Below are 23,686 nucleotides of genomic sequence, written 5' to 3'. Positions count from 1 at the left end.
CCCAAATGTGAACACTGGTGGAGTTTGGGGTCAATAGACCTTGACATTTGGGAGTTGTAGTTGATGGGATTTATGCTTCACCTACAATCAAAGAGCATTCTGAATTCCACCAACAATGGAATTGAACGAAACTTGGCACACAGAACTCCCGTGATGAACAAAAAATACAGGAAGAGTTTGGTGGGCATTGACCTTGAGTTTTGGAGTTGTAGTTCACCTACACCCAGAGAGCACTGTGGATGCAAGCAATGATGGATCTGGACCAAACTTGGCACAAATCCTCAATATGCCCAAATGTGAACACTGGTGGAGTTTGGGGTAAATAGACCTTGACATTTGGGAGTTGTAGTTGATGAGATTTACAGTTCACCTACAATCAAAGAGCATTCTGAATTCCACCAACAATGGAATTGAACAAAACTTGGCATACAGAACTCCCATGATCAACAAAAAATACAGGAAGAGTTTGGTGGGCATTGACCTTGAGTTTTGGAGTTGTAGTTCACCTACATCCAGAGAGCACTGTGGATGCAAGCAATGATGGATCTGGACCAAACTTGGCACAAATCCTCAATATGCCCAAATGTGAACACTGGTGGAGTTTGGGGAAAAATAGACCATTACATTTGGGAGTTCCAGTCACTGGGATTTATAGTTCACCTATAATCAACAAGCATTCTGAACCTCACCAACAATAGAATTGGGCCAAACTTCCCACACAGATTCCCCATGACCAATGGAAAATACTGTATTTTCTGATAGTCTTTGGCAACCCCTCTACCCAAATGTGACCCCCTAGGGTTCCCGACCCCCAAGTTGAGAAACACCGCGCTACATCATAATAACTCCCTCCACCGTTGTCCATATGCTTATCTATCCATCTTGGCTTTAGGCTACCAACGTCATTCTTTGAATTGGTTTCAAACATACTCCAAGACCCAGACTTAAACAGCTCAGTCTTTGAATGGTTGCTTATAGGTTACTGCTGCTCTTAAATGCCCTTGTTTACAATGGCAAAGTTTATTTGAGGGAGGAAAGGCGAGAAGATTGGATAAGGATTTTTTTAAAATTACTTCTGTATTCTATTCCACCTTGTGATCTAAGGCAGTGTACATTTGAAAAGCACAATGCAACTAAAAAAACCCTCTCAGTACAAAAGTATTTCTGTATGCCATCTGCCTTATGGTTGTTCAGTTTCAAACTACTCTTACGTATCAAATTCTGTGTTATTCTACACGCTCAGTAGATAGCCATACTGAGTAGTTGCTGGGATTTATAGTGCACCTACAATCAAAGAGCATTCTGAACCCCACCAATGATGGAATTGGCACACAAAACTCCCATGACCAACAGAAAATAGTGGAAGGGTTTGGTGAGCATTGACCTAGAGTTTTGGAGTTATAGTTCACCTAGATCCAGAGAGTACTGTGGACTCAAACAATGATGACTCTGGACCAAACTTGGCATAAATATTTAATATGCCCAATATGCCCAAATGTGAACACTGATGGAGTTTGGGAAAAATAGACCTTGACATTTGGGAGTTGTAGTTGCTGGGATTTATAGTTCACCTACAATCAAAGAGCAATCTGTACCCAACCAAGGATGGAATGGAATAAAATTTGGCACACAGAACTCCCATGACCTACAAAATAGTGAAAGGGTTTGGTGGGCATTGACCTAGAATTTTGGAGTTATAGTTCACCTACATCCAGAAGGTACTGTGGACTCAAACAATGATGGCTCTAGACCAAACTTGGCATAAACTCCCAAATGTCAAGGTCTATTTTCCCAAACTCCACCAGTGCTTACATTTGGGCATATTGAGGATTTGAGCCAAGTTTGGTCCAAATCCATCATTGTTTGAGTCCACAGTGCTCTCTGGATATAGGTGAACTACAACTCCAAAACTCAAGGTTAATGCTCACCAAACCCTCCACTATTTTCTGTTGGTCCTGGAAGCTTTTTGTGCCAAGTTTGGTTCAATTCCATTGTTGGCGGAGTTCAGAATACTCTTTGATTGTAGGTGAACTATAAATCCCACCAACTACAACTCCCAAAAGCCAAGGTCTACTTTTGCCAAACTCCACCAGAGTTCACATTTGGGCATATTGAATATTTGTGTTAAGTTTTGGTTCAATTCCATCATTGGTGAAGTTCAGAATGCTCTTTGATTGCAGGTTAACAATAAATCCCAGCAACTATAACTCCTAAATGACAGAATCAACCCCACGAGTATTCAAATTTGGACTTAACGGGTATTTGTGCCAAATTTGGTCTGGTTAATGAAAATACATTCTGCATATCAGATAGTTACATTATGGCTCATAACAGTAGCAAAATTGTATTGTCGAAGGCTTTCATGGCTGGAATCACTAGGTTCTTCTGCGTTTTTTCGGGCTATAGGGCCATGTTTCTAGAGGCATTTCTCCTGACGTTTTGCCTGCATCTATGGCAAGCATTCTCAGCGACCTCACTACTTCTGAGGATGCTTGCCATAGATGCAGGCGAAACGTCAGGAGAAACACCCCTAGAACAATGGTTCTCAACCTTCCTAATGCCAAGACCCCTTAGTACAGGTCCTCATGTTGTGGTGACCCCCAACCATAAAATTATTTTTGTTGCTACTTCATAACTGTTATGTTGCTACAGTTATGAATCGTAATGTAAATATCTGATATGCAGGATGTATTTTCAGTCACTAGACCAAATTTGGCACAAATACCCGATATGCCCAAATTTGAATACTGGTGGGGTTGCGGGTGATTGATTTTGTCATTTGGTAATGCTGGAGTTGCTGGGATTTATAGTTCACCTAAAATCAAAGAGCCTTCTGAACTCCACCAATGATGGAATTGAACCAAACTTGGTACACAGTTCTCCCATGACCAACAGAAAATACTGGAAGGGTTTGGTGGGCATTGACCTTGAGTTTGGGAGTTGTAGTTCACCTAAAACCAGAGAGTACTGTGGACTCAAACAATGCTGGGTGTGGACCAAACTTGGCATGGATACTCAATAAGCCCAAATGTGAACACTGGTGGAGTTTGAGGAAAATAGACCTCGACATTTGGGAGTTGTAGTTGCTGGGATTTATAGTTTACCCACAATGAAATAGCATTCTGAACCACACCAATGATAGAATTGGACCAAACTTTCCACCCAAACCCCCCATGACCAACAGAAAATACTATGTTTTCTGATGGTCTTTGGCGACCCCTCTGACACTCCTTCGCGACCCCCAGAGGGGTCCCGACCCCCAGGTTGAGAAACACTGCTCTAGAACATGGCCCTATAGCCTGAAAAAACCCACAAGAACCTAGTAGCAAAATTACAGTTATGAAGTAGCAACAAAAAAAAATTGGTTGGTGGTCACCACAACATGGGGAACTGTATGAAGGGGTCTTAATACAGTTCCCCATGTTGTAAAGACTACCAAACAAAAAAAATTAAGAAGGTTGAGAACCACTGCACTGAGCCATGAGGGTGCCCAATGGTATGGATGTCCCCAACAGAGCCAAGGCAGCTCATAAGTGCATCCCTTCTCCAAGTCTCCCCAAGGTGGTGATGCCCTTAACTTTGTTCTCTCAGGTGCCCCAAGGCAAGTCAAGCGCCACCGCTGGCCTTACCTCCTCCGTTCTTGTAGCAGAGGTAAGGGAACCTCCAGACGTTGGCCAGATCCACCGAGAAGCCGATGACGGAGAGGAGGAAGTCGATCTTCTTGGCCCAGGTCTCCCTCTCCGGCAAAGTGGTCTCTCCGCTGAGGAAAGGGCCACCGCCACCGCCTCCACCGCCGCTCTCCAAGAGGCTGGTGCTGGTGTATTGGACGCCGTTCTGCTCCTTGACCAGGATCAGCTCCACATCCTTCTTGAGAGGAGGAGGCGCCGGGCTGCTGTCCTGCTCGGGCGGCTGAGGACTGCGGGGCTGGATCATCCTCACTTCGGAGAGAAGCCAGCAGAGGAGACAACCCCGAGAGAGGAGAGGAAGGCTCAGGACGCGCCTCTCCAAAAGCTCTCCAAGAGCGAGGCGCAAAAAGGCGCACCGAGGAAGAGGAAGAAGAAGAAGGAGAGAGGAGGAGGAGGAGGAGGAAGAGGGCAAGGCAAGGAAGCCACGGGGCCAGGAGGAGAGCACACACAGGCAGGCACCGCCCCGGTCCCAGCCTTCCTCTCTCCTTCTTCCTCCTCCTTGGAAAGAAGTGGAGAACTGGAGACAACTCCAAGGCGCCTTGCTCCAAGCGGCGCTTTGGTTCCAACCAGCCCCGACTTTGCTCCTTATTCTCTTCCACTCACTACTGAGCAGGCTTTGTCCCAACCCTCCTCCTTTTCCTGATCTCAACCCCAATAGGAAGGTTTCCTCTCCCTTTCTTCTTCCCCCTCCTCCTTGGAAAGAACGAGAGACAACTACAAGGCAGCTCCTGGTTCCAAGCACCACATTGGCCCCAAGGACTTTCTTCCTAATCTTCCTCTCACCACTGAGCAGGCTTTGTCCCAACCCTCCTCCTTTTCCTGATCTCAACCCCAATAGGAAGGCTTCCTCTCCCTTTCTTCTTCCTCCTCCTTGGAAAGCAGGAGAGACAACTACAAGGCAGCTACTCTTTCCAAGTGCCTCATTGACTTTCTTCCTCCTCTTTCACCACTGATCAGGCTCTCTCCTATCCCTCCTCCTTTTCCTGATCTCAACCCCAACAGGAATCCTTCCTCTTCCTTTCTTCTTCTTCCTCCTCCTCCTCCTCCTCCTCCTAGATAAGAATGAGAGACAACTACAAGGCGGCTAGGTCCTCCTCCTTGGAATAAAAGGAGAGACAACTACAAGGCAGCGACTAGTTCCATGGACCACATTGGCCCCAAGGACTTTCTTCCTACTCTTCCACTCACCACTGCCCAGGCTTTGTCCCAACCCTCTTCCTTTTCCTGATCTCAACCCCAAAAGGAAGGCTTCTACTCCCTTTCTGCTTCCTCCTCCTCGTTGGAAAACAGGAGAGACAACTACAAGGGAGCTACTCTTTCCAAGTGCCTCATTGACTTTCTTGCTCCTCTTTCACCACTGATCAGGCTCTCTCCTATCCCTCCTCCTTTTCCTGATCTCAACCCCAATAGGAATCCTTCCTCTTCCTTTCTTCTTCTTCTTCTTCTTCCTCCTCCTCCTCCTCGGAAAGAATGAGAGACAACTACAAGGCGGCTAGGTCCTCCTCCTTGGAATAAAAGGAGAAACAACTACAAGGCAGCTACTAGTTCCAAGCACCACATTGGCCTCAACCACTTTCTTATTCCTCTCACCATTGACCAGGCTTTGTCCCAACCCTCCTCCTTTTCCTGATCTCAACCCCAAAATGAAGTCTTCCTCTATCTTTCTTCTTCCTCCTCCTCCTCAGAAAGAAGTGGAGACAACTACAAGGCAGCTAGTTTCCCCTCCTCCTCCTTGGAAAGAAGGCAAGACAACTACAAGGCAGCTACTGGTTCAAAGCACAGCTTTGGCCCCAAGGACTTTCTCCCGTTCCTCTTCCTCTGAACACTGACTAAGCTCTGTCCTATCTCTCCTCCTTTTCCTTTTCCTGCTCACAGTCCCTCAATGGGAATCCTTCCTCTCTCCTTCTTCCTCCTCCTTGGAAAGAAGTGGAGAACTGGAGACAACTCCAAGGCGCCTTGCTCCAAGCAGCGCTTTGCTTCCAAGGAGCCCCAACTTTGCTCCTTCGTCTCCTCCTCTCACCACTGACCAGGCTTTGTCCCAATCCTCCTTTTCCTGATGTCAACCCCAATAGGAAACCTTTCTCTCCCTTTCTTCTTCTTCCTCCTCCTTAGAAAGAAGTGGAAACAACTACAAGGTAGCTAATTCCAAGCACCACCTTGGCCCCAAGGACTTTCTTCCTTCTCTTCTTCTCAACACTGACTAGGCTCTGTCATATCCTTCTTCCTTCCTGCATCTCAACTCCTCAACAAGAAGCTTTCCTCTACAAGGCAGCTTCTCGTTCCAAGCACCACATTGCTGCACCCCAACTCTTTCTCTCACTACTGACCAGGCTTGGCCCCAACCCTCCTTTTTCCTGATCTCAAGCTCAACAGGAAGCCTTCCTCTCCCTTTCTTCTTCCTCCTTCTCCTTGGAAAGAAGGAGAGACAACTACAAGGCAGCTACTAGTTCCAAGCCCCAAGGACTTTCTTCCGTTCCTCTGAACACTGACTTTACTCTGTCCTAGCCCTCCTCTTTTTCCTGATCACAATCCCTCAATGGGGATATTTTTCCCCTCACCACAGACTAGGCTCTGTCCTATCCCTCCTCCTTCCCCTGGTCTCAGCCCCTCAATAGGAAACCTTCTTCTCCCTTTCTTCTTCCTCCTCCTTGGAAAGAAGTGGAAACAACTACAAGATAGCTAGTTCCAAGCACCACCTTGGCCCCAAGGACTTTCTTCCTTCTCTTCTTCTCAACACTGACTAGGCTCTGTCATATCCTTCTTCCTTCCCGCATCTCAACTCCTCAACAAGAAGCCTTCCTCTTCCTTTTGTCTTCCTTTTCCTCCTTGGAAAGCAGTGGAGACAACTATAAGGCAGCTAGTTCCAAGTGCCATCCTTGCACTTCTCTTTGGGGACCCCAGGAACCCAGATTCTTTCCCAATTCAGTTTGGTAGAGTTTGGGCACCATGTATGCACATTTGCTTTGACCAAACTATTTTTGATCATTCAGTTACATTTTTCTTCCCATATAAATCAGATTATTCTGTTTACAAGTGAGACCAGCTACCAAATTTTGGCATCTGGAGTGTTGTTGTTTTTTTTGCTTAGGAATCCAACTTACCCAGCTGTGTTCTTAATAACCATACTAAGCCATTCTATCCCACTGCATGGTTCACCCCAAAACATACTCAGCATTCTGTAGCCGTTGAGCATGCTCATTCCTCATTGGGTATTTCACTTTACCCTTTTAAGAATCTCCTTACTCAAGTTTATTGTACAAATCAAGTTTATGTTGTGCAACATACTTGACCATGTTGATGAGCATCCATCTTCTGTGGAGTGCTGCCCTTTGGACTATGAACAGTTAGCACACAGATATAATGAGTCTACCATTATAATGGCAAGTGTCCCGATTCCTGCTGCTTCTTTAGCTGAGAATTCTTTCTGACCCTGCTTTTTTTTTTTGCAAAGGCAGACACATATTGGAAAGTGGACCCAATTCGTCTCCTTCTGGGAGATTACTGATTCAATGATTTTTGTCATGTCAGGAGCGATTTGAGAAACTGCAAGTCGCTTCTGGTGTGAGAGAATTGGCCGTCTGCAAGGACGTTGCCCAGGGGACGCCCGGATGATTTGATGTTTTTATCATCCTTGTGGGAGGCTTCTCTCATGTCCCCGCTTGGGGAGCTGGAGCTGACAGAGGGAGCTCATCCACCTCTCCCCGGATTTGAACCTGCGACCTGTCGGTCTTCAGTCCTGCCGGCACAGCTGTTTAACCCACTGCGCCACTGGGGGCTCCGATTCAATGATAACCCTGTCCAATACACATTTGGTGCCTTGAATGTTAGCCATCTTTCTAGGTATATTTAATCTGCCAGTTTCAAACAATTGCACCAGTTTTCTATCAGCTTTTTTTGTGAGATACAGAACATATGCTACCTACCAGTCATGATCTGCTTACCCATAGAAACTATGATAACCACCATATCAAAGAAACTAGAGCTGTCTATCCAATGTATGAGAGTTGAATGAAAAGTAATGCCTCCACCTTCGTAATTCCTCAACAGATGGCAGTACTGGTATGTGGCAGGTACTAGCTTATTCGGTAGACTCTCCTCTACAGTTTCATTTTGGCAGGAAGCCTTAGCATTGAACAGTTGTGTTGTTAAAGTGCAAACTATAGAACCCTCCACAGACGGTCGGTCAATGCGACTTAAGCAACATGCAGTAATTGAATTCTTGACAGCAGAAGGTGTCACCTCAACATCTTTAAACTTACTCACTCAATGATGCACAGTACTCACATCAACACAATCACCCTAAAAACCTTTAAGTGCTACACTTAAAATCCAGGAAGCCACCCTCCTCATCACATTAGTTTTGCTTCAAGTGTACAATAGAGTATTCTTTGTGTGGGTTGTTGTAGGTTTTTTCGGGCTATATGGCCATGTTCTACAGGCATTTCTCCTGACGTTTCGCCTGCATCTATGGCAAGCATCCTCAGAGGTAGTGAAGTCTGTTGGAACTAGGAAAGAGGATTTATATATCTGTGGAATGACCAGGGTGGGACAAATGATTCTTGTCTGCTGGAGCTAGATGTGAATATTTCAACTGACCACCTTGATTAGCACTTGATTGCCTGGAAGTGCCTGGAGCAATCTTTTGTTGAGAGGTGATTAGATGTCCTTGTCTGTTTCCTCTCTGTTATTGTGCTGTTCTAATTTTAGAGTTTTTTTAATACTGGTAGCCAGATTTTGTTCATTTTCATGGTTTCCTCCTGAAACATTCACACCTAGCTCCAGCAGGCAAGAGTCCTTTGCCCCACCCTGGTCATTCCACAGATATATAAACCCTTTTCCCTAGTTCCAGCAGACCTCACTACCTCTGAGGATGCTTGCCATAGGTGCAGGCAAAAGGTCAGGAGAGAATGCCTCTAGAACATGGCCATATAGCCCGAAAAAACCTACAACAACCCAGTGATTCTGGCCATGAAAGCCTTCGACAATACGTATTCTTTGTGTATTTGCCCAAGCTGAACCCAACACGCTACTTTCCCCACCTCCCTGAACCTTCAGTCTACTCACCAATGGATGGCATCTCACAGCAGAAGATGGTCCTGGGTAGAGTTGGGTCATCCATCACTGCCTCTTCAGCCTCCTTTCTATGGAGAAGGAACACAGGTCTTGGCAAGCCAGCAGGAAGCTTTTTAAAAAACCCATTCTCTCTGGCTGATTGAATTATGATCTCAATCAAACCTGCCAGATGTCCTACTTTGGAGAATCCGAAGGGCCTTTTGCTTCCCCTTACTGGAAAGACACCTTGTGTCCCCCCACCCAAGTCTTTGCAATGGAGAAGAAGAAATCAAACAACAACAATAACAATAATAATATCTATATCAATAAAAATATAATGTTTGTGTGTGGATTTAGCATAACTCAAAAACCACTGGATGAATTGACACCAAATTTGGACACAAGACACCTATCAGGCCAAAGAGTGACCATCTATATAAATAAAAATGTAATGTTCATTTGTGGGATTAACATAACTCAAAAACCACTGGACGATTTGACACCAAATTTGGACACAATACATGTATCAGGCCAACGAGTGACCATCACTTATAAAAACACTGAAAAACACAGCAGAAGAGACTTAAAAAGCCAAAAAAAATACATTAGAACATATGCCCAAAACAACATATATATAAGCAAACACAAAAATACACAAATATATACACACATACACACACACACACAAAACATATATACACAGACTGGGCCACAGCAACACATGGCAGGGGATGGCCAGTCACTCATAGAAACACTGAAAAACACAGCAGAAGGGACTTAAAACACACAAAAAAATACATTACAACGCATGCGCAAAACCACATATATACACACATACACAAATATATATATACACACACACATACACACACACACACCACAACACATATGCACAGACTGGGCCGCAGCAACATGTGGCAGGGGACGGCTTGTATATAAATAAAAATGTCATGTTCATTTGTGGGATTAACATAACTAAAAAACCACTAGATGAATTGCTGCCAAATTTGGCCACAAGACACCCACTAACCCAAAGAATGACCATCACTCAAAAAATTGATTTTGGGAGTTGTAGTTGCTGGGATTTATAGTACACCTACAATCAAAGAGCATTCTGAACTCCACCTATGATGGAATTGAAACAAATGTGGCACATATGACTCCCGTGACCAACAGAAAAAACTGGAAGGGTTTGGTGGGCATTGACCTTGACTTTGGGAGATGTAGTTCACCAATATCCAGAGAGCACTTTGGACTCAAAAAATGATGGCTCTGCACCAAACTTGGCACGAATATTCTATAAACCCAAATATGAACACAGATGGAGTTTGGAGGGAAATAGACTCTGACATTTGGAAGTTATAGCAACTGGGATTTATAGTTTACCTACAATCAAAGAGCATTCTGAACCCCACCAACGACAGAATTGGGCCAAACTTCCCACACAGAACCCCATGACCAACAGAAAATACTTAAGGCCATCCAGTTCAACTCCCTTCACCAGGGCAAGAAAACGTAATCAAAGCCCTCCTGACAAAGAGCCATCCAGCCATAGATATAGATAGATATGATTCACACACACACACAGATATAGTATCATAGATTTAAAAGAGACTCCTAAAGAAGGACAATTATATGTTGCATGTTCCAGAGTAAGCAAAGCAGACCATCTCCACATCAACACTGACAAAGAAACAACAAGAAATACTGTTTACCCACAAGCATAAAGACATTACTTATATTAGAAACCAACACTTTCTCATGACTTTGCTTTCCAGATCACCAGACTGGGCCACAGGAATGCGTGGCAGGAGACAGCTAATAACAACAACAACAACAACAACAACAACAATAATAATAATAATAATAATAACAACACTTTATTTATTCCCCGCCACCATCTCCCCAAGGGAACTCGGGGCGGCTTACATGAGGCCAAGCCCAACAATACAGCAAAGTAAATATACAGCATAAGAATACAACAATATAATATAATGGAAATAAAAGTAAAAATACAAAAGAATACATTAACAATATAAATAAACACACAAGGCAATAAAAATCATAAAAATCAAAACACAGCAGTTGAACACACTGGGCAGGGCCAGTTGCAACAATTAAAATATAAAACACTATTGAGAAAGCAATGCAATGTATCTGGAAGGAGGATCTGATGGGACGAAAGAAAACAATGGGGTTAATTGCACTAAGGGACAGAATAAAGTGTTGCAGAGGACATTTTATGAAGGATTTGGTCCAGGTCAGGGATTATTGTTCATTCATTGAACGCACATTGGAATAGCCAAATTTTCAGACTCTTTCTGAAGACTGCCAGGGTGGGGGCTTGCCATGGGGAGCACTTTCCAGAGCCGAGGGGCTACCACGGAGAAGGCCCTCTCCCTGGGCACCACTAGTCGCAAGATGCTTAATGGGAAAGCCAATCAACCAGGTCCCCCTCTCCACTAAGTTTCTTTCTCTTCTTCTCTCCCTCTGGAGAATGTGTCCTCTCTGCCATGTGCCTCCCTTCTTCCATCCAGACCCTGAAGCCCTTTTGAGATGAAAAGTGCTTAATGTAATCTCCGCTGCCCGCTCAAGGTAAGAAAAGTCCTCAATTGGATTTGGCAAAGGGGGAAAATAGGACTTTGGTTTAGAATCGGTCTGGTCCACGTTTGGTTTAATGGGGCTTGACAGCACTCTAAGCAGTCGCGAGCAAGCGGGTTGGTGGGGAGAGAGAAAGAAAATGTTCTGGATCTTTTGGAGAGTGAAAAAGCAGCAAAAAAGCATCCAGCGAGTGACCATGAACATATTGTAAACAGAGATGCTTTACACTTTCAACTAGACTTAAGTGATCCTAAGGAACTGTGTCTCTCAACCTGGGGGTTGGAAACCTTGGAGGGGTCACAAGGGGGTTTCAGAGGGGTCACCAAAGATCATCAGAAAAAAAACAGTATTTTCTGTTGGTCATGGGGTTTCTGTGTGGGAAGTTTGGCCCAATTCTATCGTTGGTAGGGTTCACAATACTCTTTGATTGTATGTGAACTATAAATCCCAGCAATTACAACTCCCAAATGTCAGGGTCTATTTCCCCAAAACTCCACCAGTGTTCACATTTGGGCATATTGAGTATTAGTGCCAAGTTTGGTCCATATACATCATTGTTTGAGTCCACAGTGCTCTATGGATGTAGGTGAATTACAACTCCCAAATTCAAGGTCAATGCCCACCAAACCCTTCCAGTTTTTTTTCTGTTGATTATTGAAGTTCTGAGTAGTAAGTTTGGTTCAATTACATCATTGGTGGAGTTCAGAATGCTGCTTGATTGTAGGTGAACTATAAATCCCAGCAACTACAACTCTCAAATGACAAAATCAACCCCCCAACCCCACCAGTATTCAAATTTGTGTGTATTGGATATTTGTGCCAAATTTGGCCTAGTGAATGCATCAGATCTTTGCATTACAATTGATAACAGTAGCAAAATTACAGTTATGAAGTAGCAATGAAAATGATTTTATGTTTGGGGGTCACCACAACATGAGGAACTGTATTAAAGGGTCATGGCATTACGAAGGTTGAGAAACGCTGTCCTAAGGAAAAGCCACATTGAGGAATGTTTCAAGTATTGTCGCAGGGTTTCATGGCTGGATTCACTGGGCTGTTGGGAATTTTCCGGGCCATGTTCTGGAAGCATTCTCATCTGTTGTTTTGCCTGCATCTATGGCAGGCATCCTCAGAGGTTGTGAAGTAGTTTCCAATAGACCTCACAAGCTCTGAGGATGCCTGCCATAGATGCAGGTGAAACATTAAGAGAGAATGCTTCTGGAACAGGTCAAAAAGCCCAGAAATTCACAACAACCAAGTAATGTTTTATTTCATAGAATCATAGAGTTGGAAGAGACCTCATGGGCCATCCAGTCTTCTGCCAGGAAGCAGGGAAATCACATTCAAAGCAAACCCGACAGATCATAGAATCATAGAATCAAAGAGTTGGAAGAGACCTCATGGGCCATCCAGTCCAACCCCATTCTGCCAAGAAGCAGGAATATTGCATTCAAATCACCCCTGACAAATGGCCATCCAGCCTCTGCTTAAAAGCTTCCAAAGAAGGAGCCTCCAGCACACTCCGGGGCAGAGAGTTCCACTGCTGGACGGCTCTCACAGTCAGGAAGTTCTTTCGCATGTTCAGATGGAATCTCCTTTCTTGTAATTTGAAGCCATTGTTCCGTGTCCTAGTCTCCCTAGTCAGGGAAGCAGAAAACAAGCTTGCTCCCTCCTCCCTGTGGCTTCCTCTCACATATTTATACATGGCTATCATATCTCCTCTCAGCCTTCTCTTCTTCAGGCTAAACATACCAATCTCCTTAAGCCGCTCCTCATAGGGCTTGTTCTCCAGATCCTTGGTCATTTTAGTCGCCCTCCTCTGGACACATTCCAGCTTGTCAATATCTCTCTTGAATTGTGGTGCCCAGAATTAGACACAATATTTCAGGTGTGGTCTGGAGGCTGACCATCCAGCCTCTGTTTAAAAACCTCCAAAGAAGGATCCTCCAACACAATCTGGAGCAGAGAGTTCCACTGCTGAACAAATCTCACAGTCCGGAAGTTCTTCCTCATGTTCAGGTGGAATCTCCTTTCCTGTAGTTTGAAGCCATTGTTCTGCGTCTTAGTCTCCAGGGCAGCAGAAAACAAGCTTACTCCCTCCTCCCTATGACTTATCACATATTGATACACTGCCATCATGACTCCTCTCAGCCTTCTCTTCTGCAAGCTAAACACTCCCAGATTTTTAAGCTGCTCCTCATAGGGCTTGTTCTCCAGACCCTTGATCATTTTCATGGCCCCCTGTGGACACATTCCACTTTGTCAACATCTCCCTTCAATTTTGGTGCCCATAACTGGACACAGTGTGGTTCCAGGTAAAGTGTTCTGACCAAGACAGAATAGAGCATGGGTAGCGTGACTTCCCTGGATCTAGACACTAGACTCCTATTTATGCAGGCCAAAATCCCATTGGCTATTTCAGCTGCCGCATCACATTTTTGACTCATGTTTAACTTGTTGTCCACTAGGACAAGTTAAAAATTTGTGCTGGGAAACCAAGTCTTCATTTTCTGCCATTTTTGGAGCTGCTTTTTTAAAAAAACAAACCTTTAAGCAAAACTTTCTCACTCTCTCTGAGGATGCATTTCCATTGTAGACTGAATATAGTTTGAGCCAACTTTGACTGTCACAGTTCGATGTTATGGAATACAGGGTTTGTTGTTTGATGAGGCACCAACAGCCTTTGACAGAGAAAACTAAAGAACCTGAGACACTATAATTCCCATAATTCCATAGCATTGAGGCATGGCAGCGAACGTGGCATTAATTGCCTTCCCAGAAAGGTTAAGATGGGTGGATGCCCAGGGCACACTATGGACTGTTCTGTATAGGATTGAATGGCATACAAGAACAGGAGTGAAGTTAGATAGATACCCGTTATGAAGGTGCCACCCAATGGTGACAGTTGGTATTTATTCTTTCATCAAGCGCATTGGTCCTCAAGTGTTTCTCCTGAAGTGATGTCTTTTTTTGCGGCCAGGTGAAAATGGAAATGCATCAGTTTACTTGAGCTTCAGATTTTTGTCTTAGTCAGATAGTCAATGGGAAGAGCAACAATAACTCTCCAGGCAATTGGTTGACATGATTATGATGTCACCAGCCTCTTTCCTCCAGATACAGTCCCACTCATCCTTAGTCTAGGTGTTTATTTCTCTTTGAATTAGTTTTTCCTCCCTGGGATGAACTCTGGCTTCCACTTCAGCAAGCACGGAGCCATTCCGAGAGTAGGACATCTGAACATTAGTAAGAACATCCTTACTAATTTAAGGTGCAGGTGCTCACCTACAAAGCCCTGAATGGTTTGGGACCAGCCTACCTGCGTGACCGCATCTCCGTCTACGAACTCACGTGTTCACTACGTTCATCTAGAGAGGCCCTCCTCGTGATCCCACCTGCGTCGCAAGCGCGTTTGGTGGGGACACGAGACAGGGCCTTTTCCGTGGTGGCCCCCCGTCTCTGGAACACCCTCCCCAAAGATCTTAGACAGGCCCCTACATTGGCAGTCTTCAGAAAGAACTTGAAGACCTGGCTGTTCCGATGTGCCTTCCCTGATTAGGAAATCTCCAATACCAAGTCCCAGAAGCACTTTATTAGAATTAAGATTGCCGCACACTGCACTTGCTCTATAATCCTTACACATCACCTGACACATCAGCACTTTTTAATTCTGTACCCTTTACCCTAACGGCGCTCCATGCAGTCATGCCGGCCACATGACCTTGGAGATGTCTACGGACAACGCTGGCTCTTCGGCTTAGAAATGGAGATGAGCACCACACCCCGGAGTCAGACATGACTGGACTTCATGTCAGGGGACAACCTTTACTTTACCTTTACCTACCCTTTACTCTGGCCCAGCCCAGTTTTATCATGTTTGATGTATTGTTTATTGCTTCTTGTTTTGTTGTTTTAATACTGCGTTAATTGTTTTAATTTGCTTTAGGTGTATTGTTATGTTGTGTATTGAGGCTTTGGCCTTTGTAAGCCACATCGAGCCCTTCGGAAGATGCTAGCGGGGTACAAATGAAGGATAATAATAATAATAATAATAATAATAATAATAATAATAACAACAATATCCTGACTGTGAGAGCTGTTCAGCAGTGGAACTCTCTGCCCCGGAGTGTGGTGGAGGCTCCTTCTTTGGAGGCTTTTAAGCAGAGGCCGGATGGCCATATGTCAGGGTAGCTTTGAATGTGATTTTCCTGCTTCTTGGCAGAATGGGGCCATGGGGTCTCTTCCATGATTCTATGATTCTTGGTGCTACATGAGAAACTTTTGCTTCAGAAAGGACTCCGCAGCTGAACAAGTTTGAGAACCCCTGCTGTAGAGGCACTAGATCCCATCTGGTCTTGGAAGCTAAGCAAGATCAGCTCTACTTGGACAGAAGACCACTGATACATTCCAGGTGCTCTGGGCTTCTTTCAGAGGAAGGAACTGGCCAAACCACCTTGCTAAAGAAAACCTTTCCTTCTCACCTGTCATTGAGGAGGCTGTCCAGACCTTGAACTGGCGCTTGGCTGCTGTGTCGGACTGGATGAGAGGTAACAAATTGAAATTGAATCCAGACAAGACAGAGGTCCTAGTGGTCAGTCGTAAGGGCGAACAGGGCATAGGGTTACAGCCTGTGTTAGATGGGGTTACACTCCCCCTGAAGACGCAGGTTCGCAGCTTGGGAGTGATCCTGGACTCATCGCTGAGCCTGGAACCCCAGGTCTCGGCGGTGGCCAGGAGAGCTTTTGCACAATTAAAACTTGTGCGCCAGCTGCGTCCGTACCTTGGGAAGTCGGATCTGGCCACAGTGGTCCACACTCTTGTTACATCCCGAATAGATTACTGCAACGCACTCTATGTGGGGTTGGCTTTGAAGACTGTTCGGAAACTTCAATTAGTACAGCGGCCGGCAGCCAGATTACTCACTGGAGCGTCATACAGGGAGCATACCACCCCCATGTTATGTCAGCTCCACTGGCTGCCGATCCAGTTCCGAACACAATTCAAAGTGCTGGTTTTGACCTACAAAACACTATAAGGTTCCGGCCCAGCATATCTGTCCGAACGCATCTCCCCCTACATCCCACCTCAGAGTTTAAGATCTTCTGGGGAGGCCCTGCTCTCGGCCCCGCCTTTATCACAAGTGAGGTTGGCGGGGACGAGGAGCAGGGCCTTCTCGGTGGTGGCCCCTCACGTATGGAATTCACTCCCCGGGGAAATTAGATCATCGTCATCCCTCCTTTCCTTTAGAAGGAAATTAAAAACATGGATTTGGGACCAGGCGTTTGGGCAATCTGGCAGATAAATAAAGGATAATGACGATTGATAAGAATGGAAAATGTGGAATGAAGCTATGGACTCTGAGTTACGAACGTTGAGCATAAGATTGTTTTTTATTGACTGATATATATTGATTGTTTTTAACTGTTATAACTGTTTTAATTGCTGTGTATATCTTATCTGTATTACTGTATAGGCATCAAATTGTGCCTTTTTGTAAGCCGCCCTGAGTCCCCCCTCAGGGGTTGAGAAGGGTGGGGTAGAAGTACATGAAATAAATAAATAAATAAATAAATAAATAAATAAATAGTGAGCCAACTTGGAGGCACATATTCACACATACCTTGGGATGGAGACTTTGTGAGGTGTATATGCCATCTTCTTGGTCTCTTTTGGTAGCCATACTCCAGCAGTGATGGTGACCACCTCTCAGTCTTTGTTGTCTGAAATGACCACTGCCTTTTACTTAATGATAGGGATGGCCCTGCTAAACTCATCGTGAGTATATCCTCAAAACACAACAATGCTTACCACTGAGAGAGCTTCAAGCAAGTTGTAGCTCTTGAGTCAAATGTTTGACAACTAAACCTCTTTGTGTGGGATGAAGAAAGCTAGAGCTGCATCCTTCAAGGTCAGAAGGAGTCAATTGCTTGGCTGCTCTGGCTAGTATGGCCGATAATTTGAACACAAGCTATTCAATTATTGCTAAAAAGGCTTCTTGGCCCTAACAGAATTATGTTCATGAGTTGGAGCTGCGGCGAAGAAGGAGATGAAGACGACAACGGCAAAGAAAGTAAGACACAATTGAATTAAAGCCTTGAGATGCTTTGTAGGATTCATCTGGACACCTTTGCCCGGGAGGCTGACAAGTCGCAGAGATATTAAGCTTTCGAAATTACACAGAGAGACCTGGAGGCAGGAGCGAGACATAATTGATCCGAAAGAATCCTTAGTAGTTTATATTAGATAAAGTTGGGGAGATAAGCAAAAAGGTTTGAAGAAAGGGCCTTAATTGAAAGATGGTTGCTCTGGGGAATGAGAAGTTTTGGTACAAAGAGCCGGGTAGGCATTTGGCCAGAGATACCAACCGGAGAGGGGAAAGAGGCTTTGGATCCAAGTTTTTTCAACCAGAGTTCCAGGAGGTTAGGAGGGTTTCCATGAACAATCATGATTGAAGAGGACATAAACTATTTATTTTCTAAGTGTAGGTGAAATCATTTGTCACAGAGGGCTTCCCTTGAGTCCTGAAAACTATTTCAAGGGATACTTTGGAGTAAAAAGGTTTCAGAGAGCTATTCCGGAGTTGAAAAAGAATCAACTTATATCCCCATTCCAAAAAAGGGAAATGCTAAACAATGCTCAAACTTTTGTACAGTGGCACTTATTTCACATGCCAGTAAGGTAATGATCAAGATCTTGCAATACATAGTTAGAGTTGCCAGGTGTGCAAGCTGGATTTTGAAAAGACAGAAGAACGAGAGACCAAATTGCCAATATCCGCTGGATAATGAAGAAAGGCAGGGAGTTTCAGAAAAAAATGTTTTTCTGTTTTATTGACTATTCTAAAGCCTTTGACTGAGCCAACAATGTGATGTGGCGGCAAAAAAAGCCAATGGGATTTTGGCCTGCATCAATAGGAGCCTAGTGTCTAGATCTAGGGAAGTAATGCTACCCCTCTATTCTGCCTTGGTTAGACCACACCTGGAATATTGTGTCCAATTCTGGGCACCACAATTGAAGAGAGATATTGACAAGCTGGAATGTGTCCAGAGGAGGGCAACTAAAATGATCAAGGGTCTGGAGAACAAGCCCTATGAGGAGTGGCTTAAGGAGCTGGGCATGTTTAGCCTGAAGAAGAGAAGGCTGAGATGGGATATGATAGCCATGTATAAATATGTGAGAGGAAGCCACAGGGAGGAGGGAGAAAGTTTGTTTTCTGCTTCTCTGGAGACTAGGACGCGGAACAATGGCTTCAAACTACAAGAGAGGAGATTCCATCTGAACATGAGGAAGAACTTCCTGACTGTGAGAGCCGTTCAGCAGTGGAACTCTCTGCCCCGGAGTGTGGTGGAGGCTCCTTCTTTGGAAGCTTTTAAACAGAGGCTGGGTGGCCATCTGTCAGGGGGGATTTAAATGCAATATTCCTGCTTCTTGGCAGAATGGGGTTGGACTGGATGGCCCAGGAGGTCTCTTCCAACTCTTTGTTTCTATGATTCTATGATTTATCACAGAGGACTTCCCTTGAGTCCTGAAAACTATTTCAAGGGATACTTTGGAGTAAAAAAGTTTGAGAAAGCTATTCCGGAGTTGGAAAAGAATCAACTTATATCCCCATTCCAAAAAAAGGGAAATGCTAAACAAAGCTCAAACTTTTGTACAGTGGCACTTATTTCACATGCCAGTAAGGTAATGATCAAGATCCTGCAATACATAGTTAGAGTTGCCAGGTGTGCAAGCTGGATTTCGAAAAGACAGAAGAATGAGAGACCAAATTGCCAAGAAAGGCAGGGAGTTTCAGAAAAATGTTTTTCTGTTTTATTGAACTATTCTAAAGCCTTTGACTGTGTGGATCATAATAAATTGTGGCAAGTTCTGTTACAGTATTATTATTTATTATTATTAACTTTATTTGTACCCCGCTAGCATCTCCCGAAGGATTCGATGCGGCTTACAGCAGGCCGAAGCCCAAAAACAATACAACAATACCAGGCCCGTAGCCAGGATTTCATTTCGGGGGGGGGGGGGGGGGGGCTAAAAAATTTTTCAGGGGGGTTTCGGGGGGGGGGCTGAGTTTCGGGGGGGGGGGCTGAGTCTGAGTGAAAGAGGGTCTAGCCTAGCAAACCTTTTGTATCATTACCCCAATACCCCCATGCATATGGGATATATTGAGTATGGTGATCAGATCATGATATGAATAAACATAACAGTTTAAATAATGCACCAGTAAGGCCTTTTCGCGAACCACCATGAAAATTTCGGGGGGGGGGGGGGGGCTGAAGCCCCCCGAGCCCCCCCCCCCCCTGGCTACATGCCTGAACAATACAATACATAGCAAATAAAACAGTCAAGAAAAAACAATAACAATACCAACACGACAAGACATTATTAAAAACTGAGTCGGCCGAAGTAGGGTACAGGGTTAAAAGTGCTGATGTGTCGGAGGGGTGTGGGATTATAATAGAAGTGTGGTGTGCAGTGTGCTGTAATCTTGGTAACTAAAGTGCTTCTGGGATTTGGTCCTGGGAGATTCCTAAACTGAAAAGGTACATTGGAACAGCCAGGTTTTCAAATTCTTTCTGAAAACTGCCAGTGTAGGGGCTTGTCTGAGATCTTTCGGGAAGGTGTTCCAGAGGCGGGGGGCCACCACGGAGAAGGCCCTGTCTCGCGTCCCCACCAAGCGCGCTTGTGACGCGGGCGGGATCACGAGCAGGGCCTCTCCAGATGACCAGAGTGAGCGTGTGGGTTCGTAGACAGCAATGCGGTCACGCAGGTAGGGTGGTCCCAAACCATTCAGGGCTTTGTAGGTAAGCACCTGCACCTTAAATTGGGCTCGGAAAATAAACGGCAGCCAGTGGAGCTCCTTAAACAGGAGGGTTGACCTCTCTCTGTAATGGGCCCCAGTTAACAGTAAGTCGTAGCAGGATCAAGTGTGTGTGAAAGAAAAACCTTATGATGTTAATTATTATGTGCAGCTGGTAATGTAGGTCAGCCAGCATGTTTGGGCCACACCTGGTGGGATATAACTGTACGGATTTTAGAATACAGTTTGGAGAAGCAATATGCTGTAATGCTGCTATGCTCTAACAGTGATGCTCTTTGCTATGGTGGAATAGCTATTTACTCAAGATTTATGTTTTGCTCTCTCATTTGAATGAAGCCTTATTCTGTATAACTATAACCTTATTCTGTATAACAGACTGCGCTCTGGCACCACAAGATGCAGAGCCAACCTTCAGCAATGGAGCCACAAAGTGGAATCCTCGACATGCGAGTGTGGAGAAGAGCAAACCACTGACCACCTGCTGCAATGCACCCTGAGTCCCGCCACATGCACAATGGAGGACCTTCTTGCAGCAACACCAGAAGCACTCCAAGTGGCCAGATACTGGTCAAAGGACATTTAACCAACTACCAAACTCACACATTTTGTATTTTGTCTGTTTGTTTGCTTTGTTCTGTTAGAAATGTAAAATAATTTGACTGGTTATCCTGACACGACAAATAAATCTTCTGAGCACAATTCAAAGTGCTGGTCTTAACCTTTAAAGCCCTAAACAGTTCTGGCCCAGACTACCTGCCCGAATGTATCTCCTGTCACGAACTTTGGGACAAGGCATTCAATTAGTGGACAGAGGCAACTGGAAAGAAAACTTAGGATACCCGCAACATTGAATTAATCCAGGCTTGGATTTGGTTTTAACTGGCATGTTTAATCGATTGTTTTAATGAATTGTTTTAATGTTTTAATTTATTTGTTTATATGGTGATGGCATTGTACGGTGCTTGTGTGAGGCCACCCTGCGTCCCCCTTGGGGGGAGAAGGGCAGGGTAGAAGTGTATTAAATAAATAAATAAACTATTTATTTATCTAATCACAGCAGCCCGCATTCTACTGGCCAGAGTATGGAGACAAGCCATAATCCCTACAAAGGAGGAATGGATGGAGAAAATAATGGACTTCATGAACATGGACCAGCTAACATATATATTAGCATCCCTAAGAAATACACCTATAAAAGCAACAGACTGGAACCCTGTTAAAGAATGGTAAAAGGAAAACAAGATAAAGATATTAATTTGAACTTAACTAATAGTAAGAAGAATAGGATTAATAATATGATAGACAAAACAAGAAAAAGGGGAAGGAAAAAGGAAGAAAAGAGGAATGAAAGAAAGGTGAAAACACTGTTGCCTGCCAATGGGAAAGAAACAATGTCGAAAAGCTGTTTTAGAGAATTTTTTGAAAGCCATACTAGAGAAGGGTGGAGGTCTCGAGAACGACGGTCTCGTTTGTATCTATATGTGTTTAGATAGTATATCTTTCTTTATGTGAGTGAATGTATAGGTGTGCGGGTGTATGTATGCGTATGTTTATGTTTATATGTGGGTGTAGACACATGTATATATATGCATGTGTATATATCTGTATACATATATCTATATATATATAGAGAGAGAGAGAGAGAGTTTGGTTTTTTGTTCTATGTTCTTCTCTTCCTTTTATTGTCTATTTTTTCTTCTTCACGCTCTTTTCTTTCTTGTTATTCTTTTTCTGATTTATGACTTATAAACTAGACATGTGATTTTATCGTATATTTGTATACTTGAAAACTTAATAAAATTATTTTTTTAAAAAAATTAAAAATAAATAAAGAAATAATTGAACTTGAAGGAGCTGGGGGTGGTGACGGCTGGCAGAAAGCTCTGACGTGGGCTGGCCCTGGAGATCACAAAGAGTCAGACGGGACTGAAAAAATAAACAACAATTCCAGAGTTGTCATTAACTGTCATCAAGTTGGCTTTGACTTATGGTGACCTCATGAATGTGAGACCTCCAAATCACTTTGTCGTCAACAGCACTGCTCAAGTCTCTTAGACTCAGGGATGTGGCTTCCATGATTGAGTCTATCCATTTTCCCCCTTTCCTGCTGCCTTCTACCTTGCCAGGTCAGTAAGAAATCAATGGGACTTTTTACTTTGACATGGACCTATGTCCTTTGTGCTATTATTTATCTCAAACTGGAACATAGCTTCACGCTTGCATCCCCATCTTTGGGACATTGAACACCTTCCTCACACAATATAAGAAAAGTACCAAAGCTAATACTTATGGAAGTCGAGATCCTACTGGCAGGCTTTTTAAGGCAGTTTGAGAAGCATTGCATTTTGTTTTCTTGTATGCAATGCAGGAAAATTGCCGTATTGATGTTATATTGAAGAGGGAGCTAACTTGCTTCCTGCTGCTTCAGATAGGAAGGGATTTAAACTACAAGTAAGGCGATTTCACTCAAACATTAGAAAGAATTTCCTGACAGTAAGAGCTGTTCAATAGTGGACTCATGATGTAGTGGAGTCCCCTTCTCTGGTGCCTTTTTAACAAAGGCTAGATGGCCACCTGTTGGGAGGGTTTAGATTGTGTCTTCCTCCTCAGTCGAATGGGATCTCTTCCAGCTCTAGGATTCTGACCCAGCTTACTTGTCTGAATGTATATCTCTCTAAATTCCACCTCGTAGTTTAAGATCCACCGGGGAGGACCTGCTCTCGGTCCCACCAGCCTCGCAAATGCATCTGCTGTGGACGAGGGATGGGGCCTTCTTGGTGGTGACCCCCCGCTTGTTGAACTCACTCCTCAGTGAGATTATACTGACGTCTTCCCTCCTTTCCTTTAGGAAAGAACTGAAATTGTGGTTGTGGAACCAGGCCTTTGGCTAGCAGGCATAACGGTACTTTCGACACTGAACAGGACCATATGATTGTTATAGTAATGGGAACGGCTATATGATTGTATAACTAATGTTATGTTTTTAATCTATTGTATATTTATGGTTTTTATATTGTTGTTCATTGTGATATTGTGGCATCGAATTGTTGCCAGTGTTAGCCGCTCTGAGTCCCCCCCTCGGGGGGGAGGGGGGTTGAGAAGAGTGGGGTAGAAATGTTGTAAATAAAGAAAATAAATCAATGATACTTTTTTTCTCCCTGGGAAAAGTACCTTTTTCCAGTGCACACTGTGAACCAGTAGGGGGTGGCATTGCCCTGCTTTTCTTGATCCGCCCAAACCACTGATTTGGAAATCTGTGAAGGGTGGATTCAAAGTATACAGGCAGTTCCTGAGTTGCAAACATATGACTTAGAATATATTTATAGTTAAGAACAGGGTGAGACAACAGAGAGAAACCTGTCCTTCGGAAGACAAATTCACTCTTGGAAGAGTTGTTATCATGGGGGAAAGGGGTCTCTACTGAAGCTTTATCTCCATTCACAACAAGCCACATTTTTCAAAATCCAATGATCTCAGGGAACAAAAGTGAGGTGGAATCTTGAATAGGGGCACAGGCAGCAAAATGAACACC

At 44.1% G+C, this 23,686-nt stretch overlaps 1 protein-coding gene across 1 annotated transcript in view; it reads right to left on the bottom strand.

The window, feature by feature from the left end:
• Window positions 1-4,693, bottom strand: part of SLC6A2 (solute carrier family 6 member 2) — an 84,456-nt gene extending 79,763 nt beyond the window's left edge. Inside the window, exon 1 of the mRNA XM_067471121.1 lies at window positions 3,630-4,693. Within this exon, the coding sequence (XP_067327222.1) occupies window positions 3,630-3,933 (304 nt within the window). The 5' untranslated portion in view covers window positions 3,934-4,693. The remainder of the gene's footprint in view (window positions 1-3,629) is intronic.
• Window positions 4,694-23,686: the final 18,993 nt, after the last annotated feature.

The sequence above is a fragment of the Anolis sagrei genome, chromosome 8 (assembly GCF_037176765.1).
Source record: "Anolis sagrei isolate rAnoSag1 chromosome 8, rAnoSag1.mat, whole genome shotgun sequence".
Classification (NCBI taxonomy): domain Eukaryota; kingdom Metazoa; phylum Chordata; class Lepidosauria; order Squamata; family Dactyloidae; genus Anolis; species Anolis sagrei.
The sequence above is the reverse complement of the archived record's forward strand: the minus strand, read 5'-3'. Positions and strand labels throughout refer to the sequence as shown.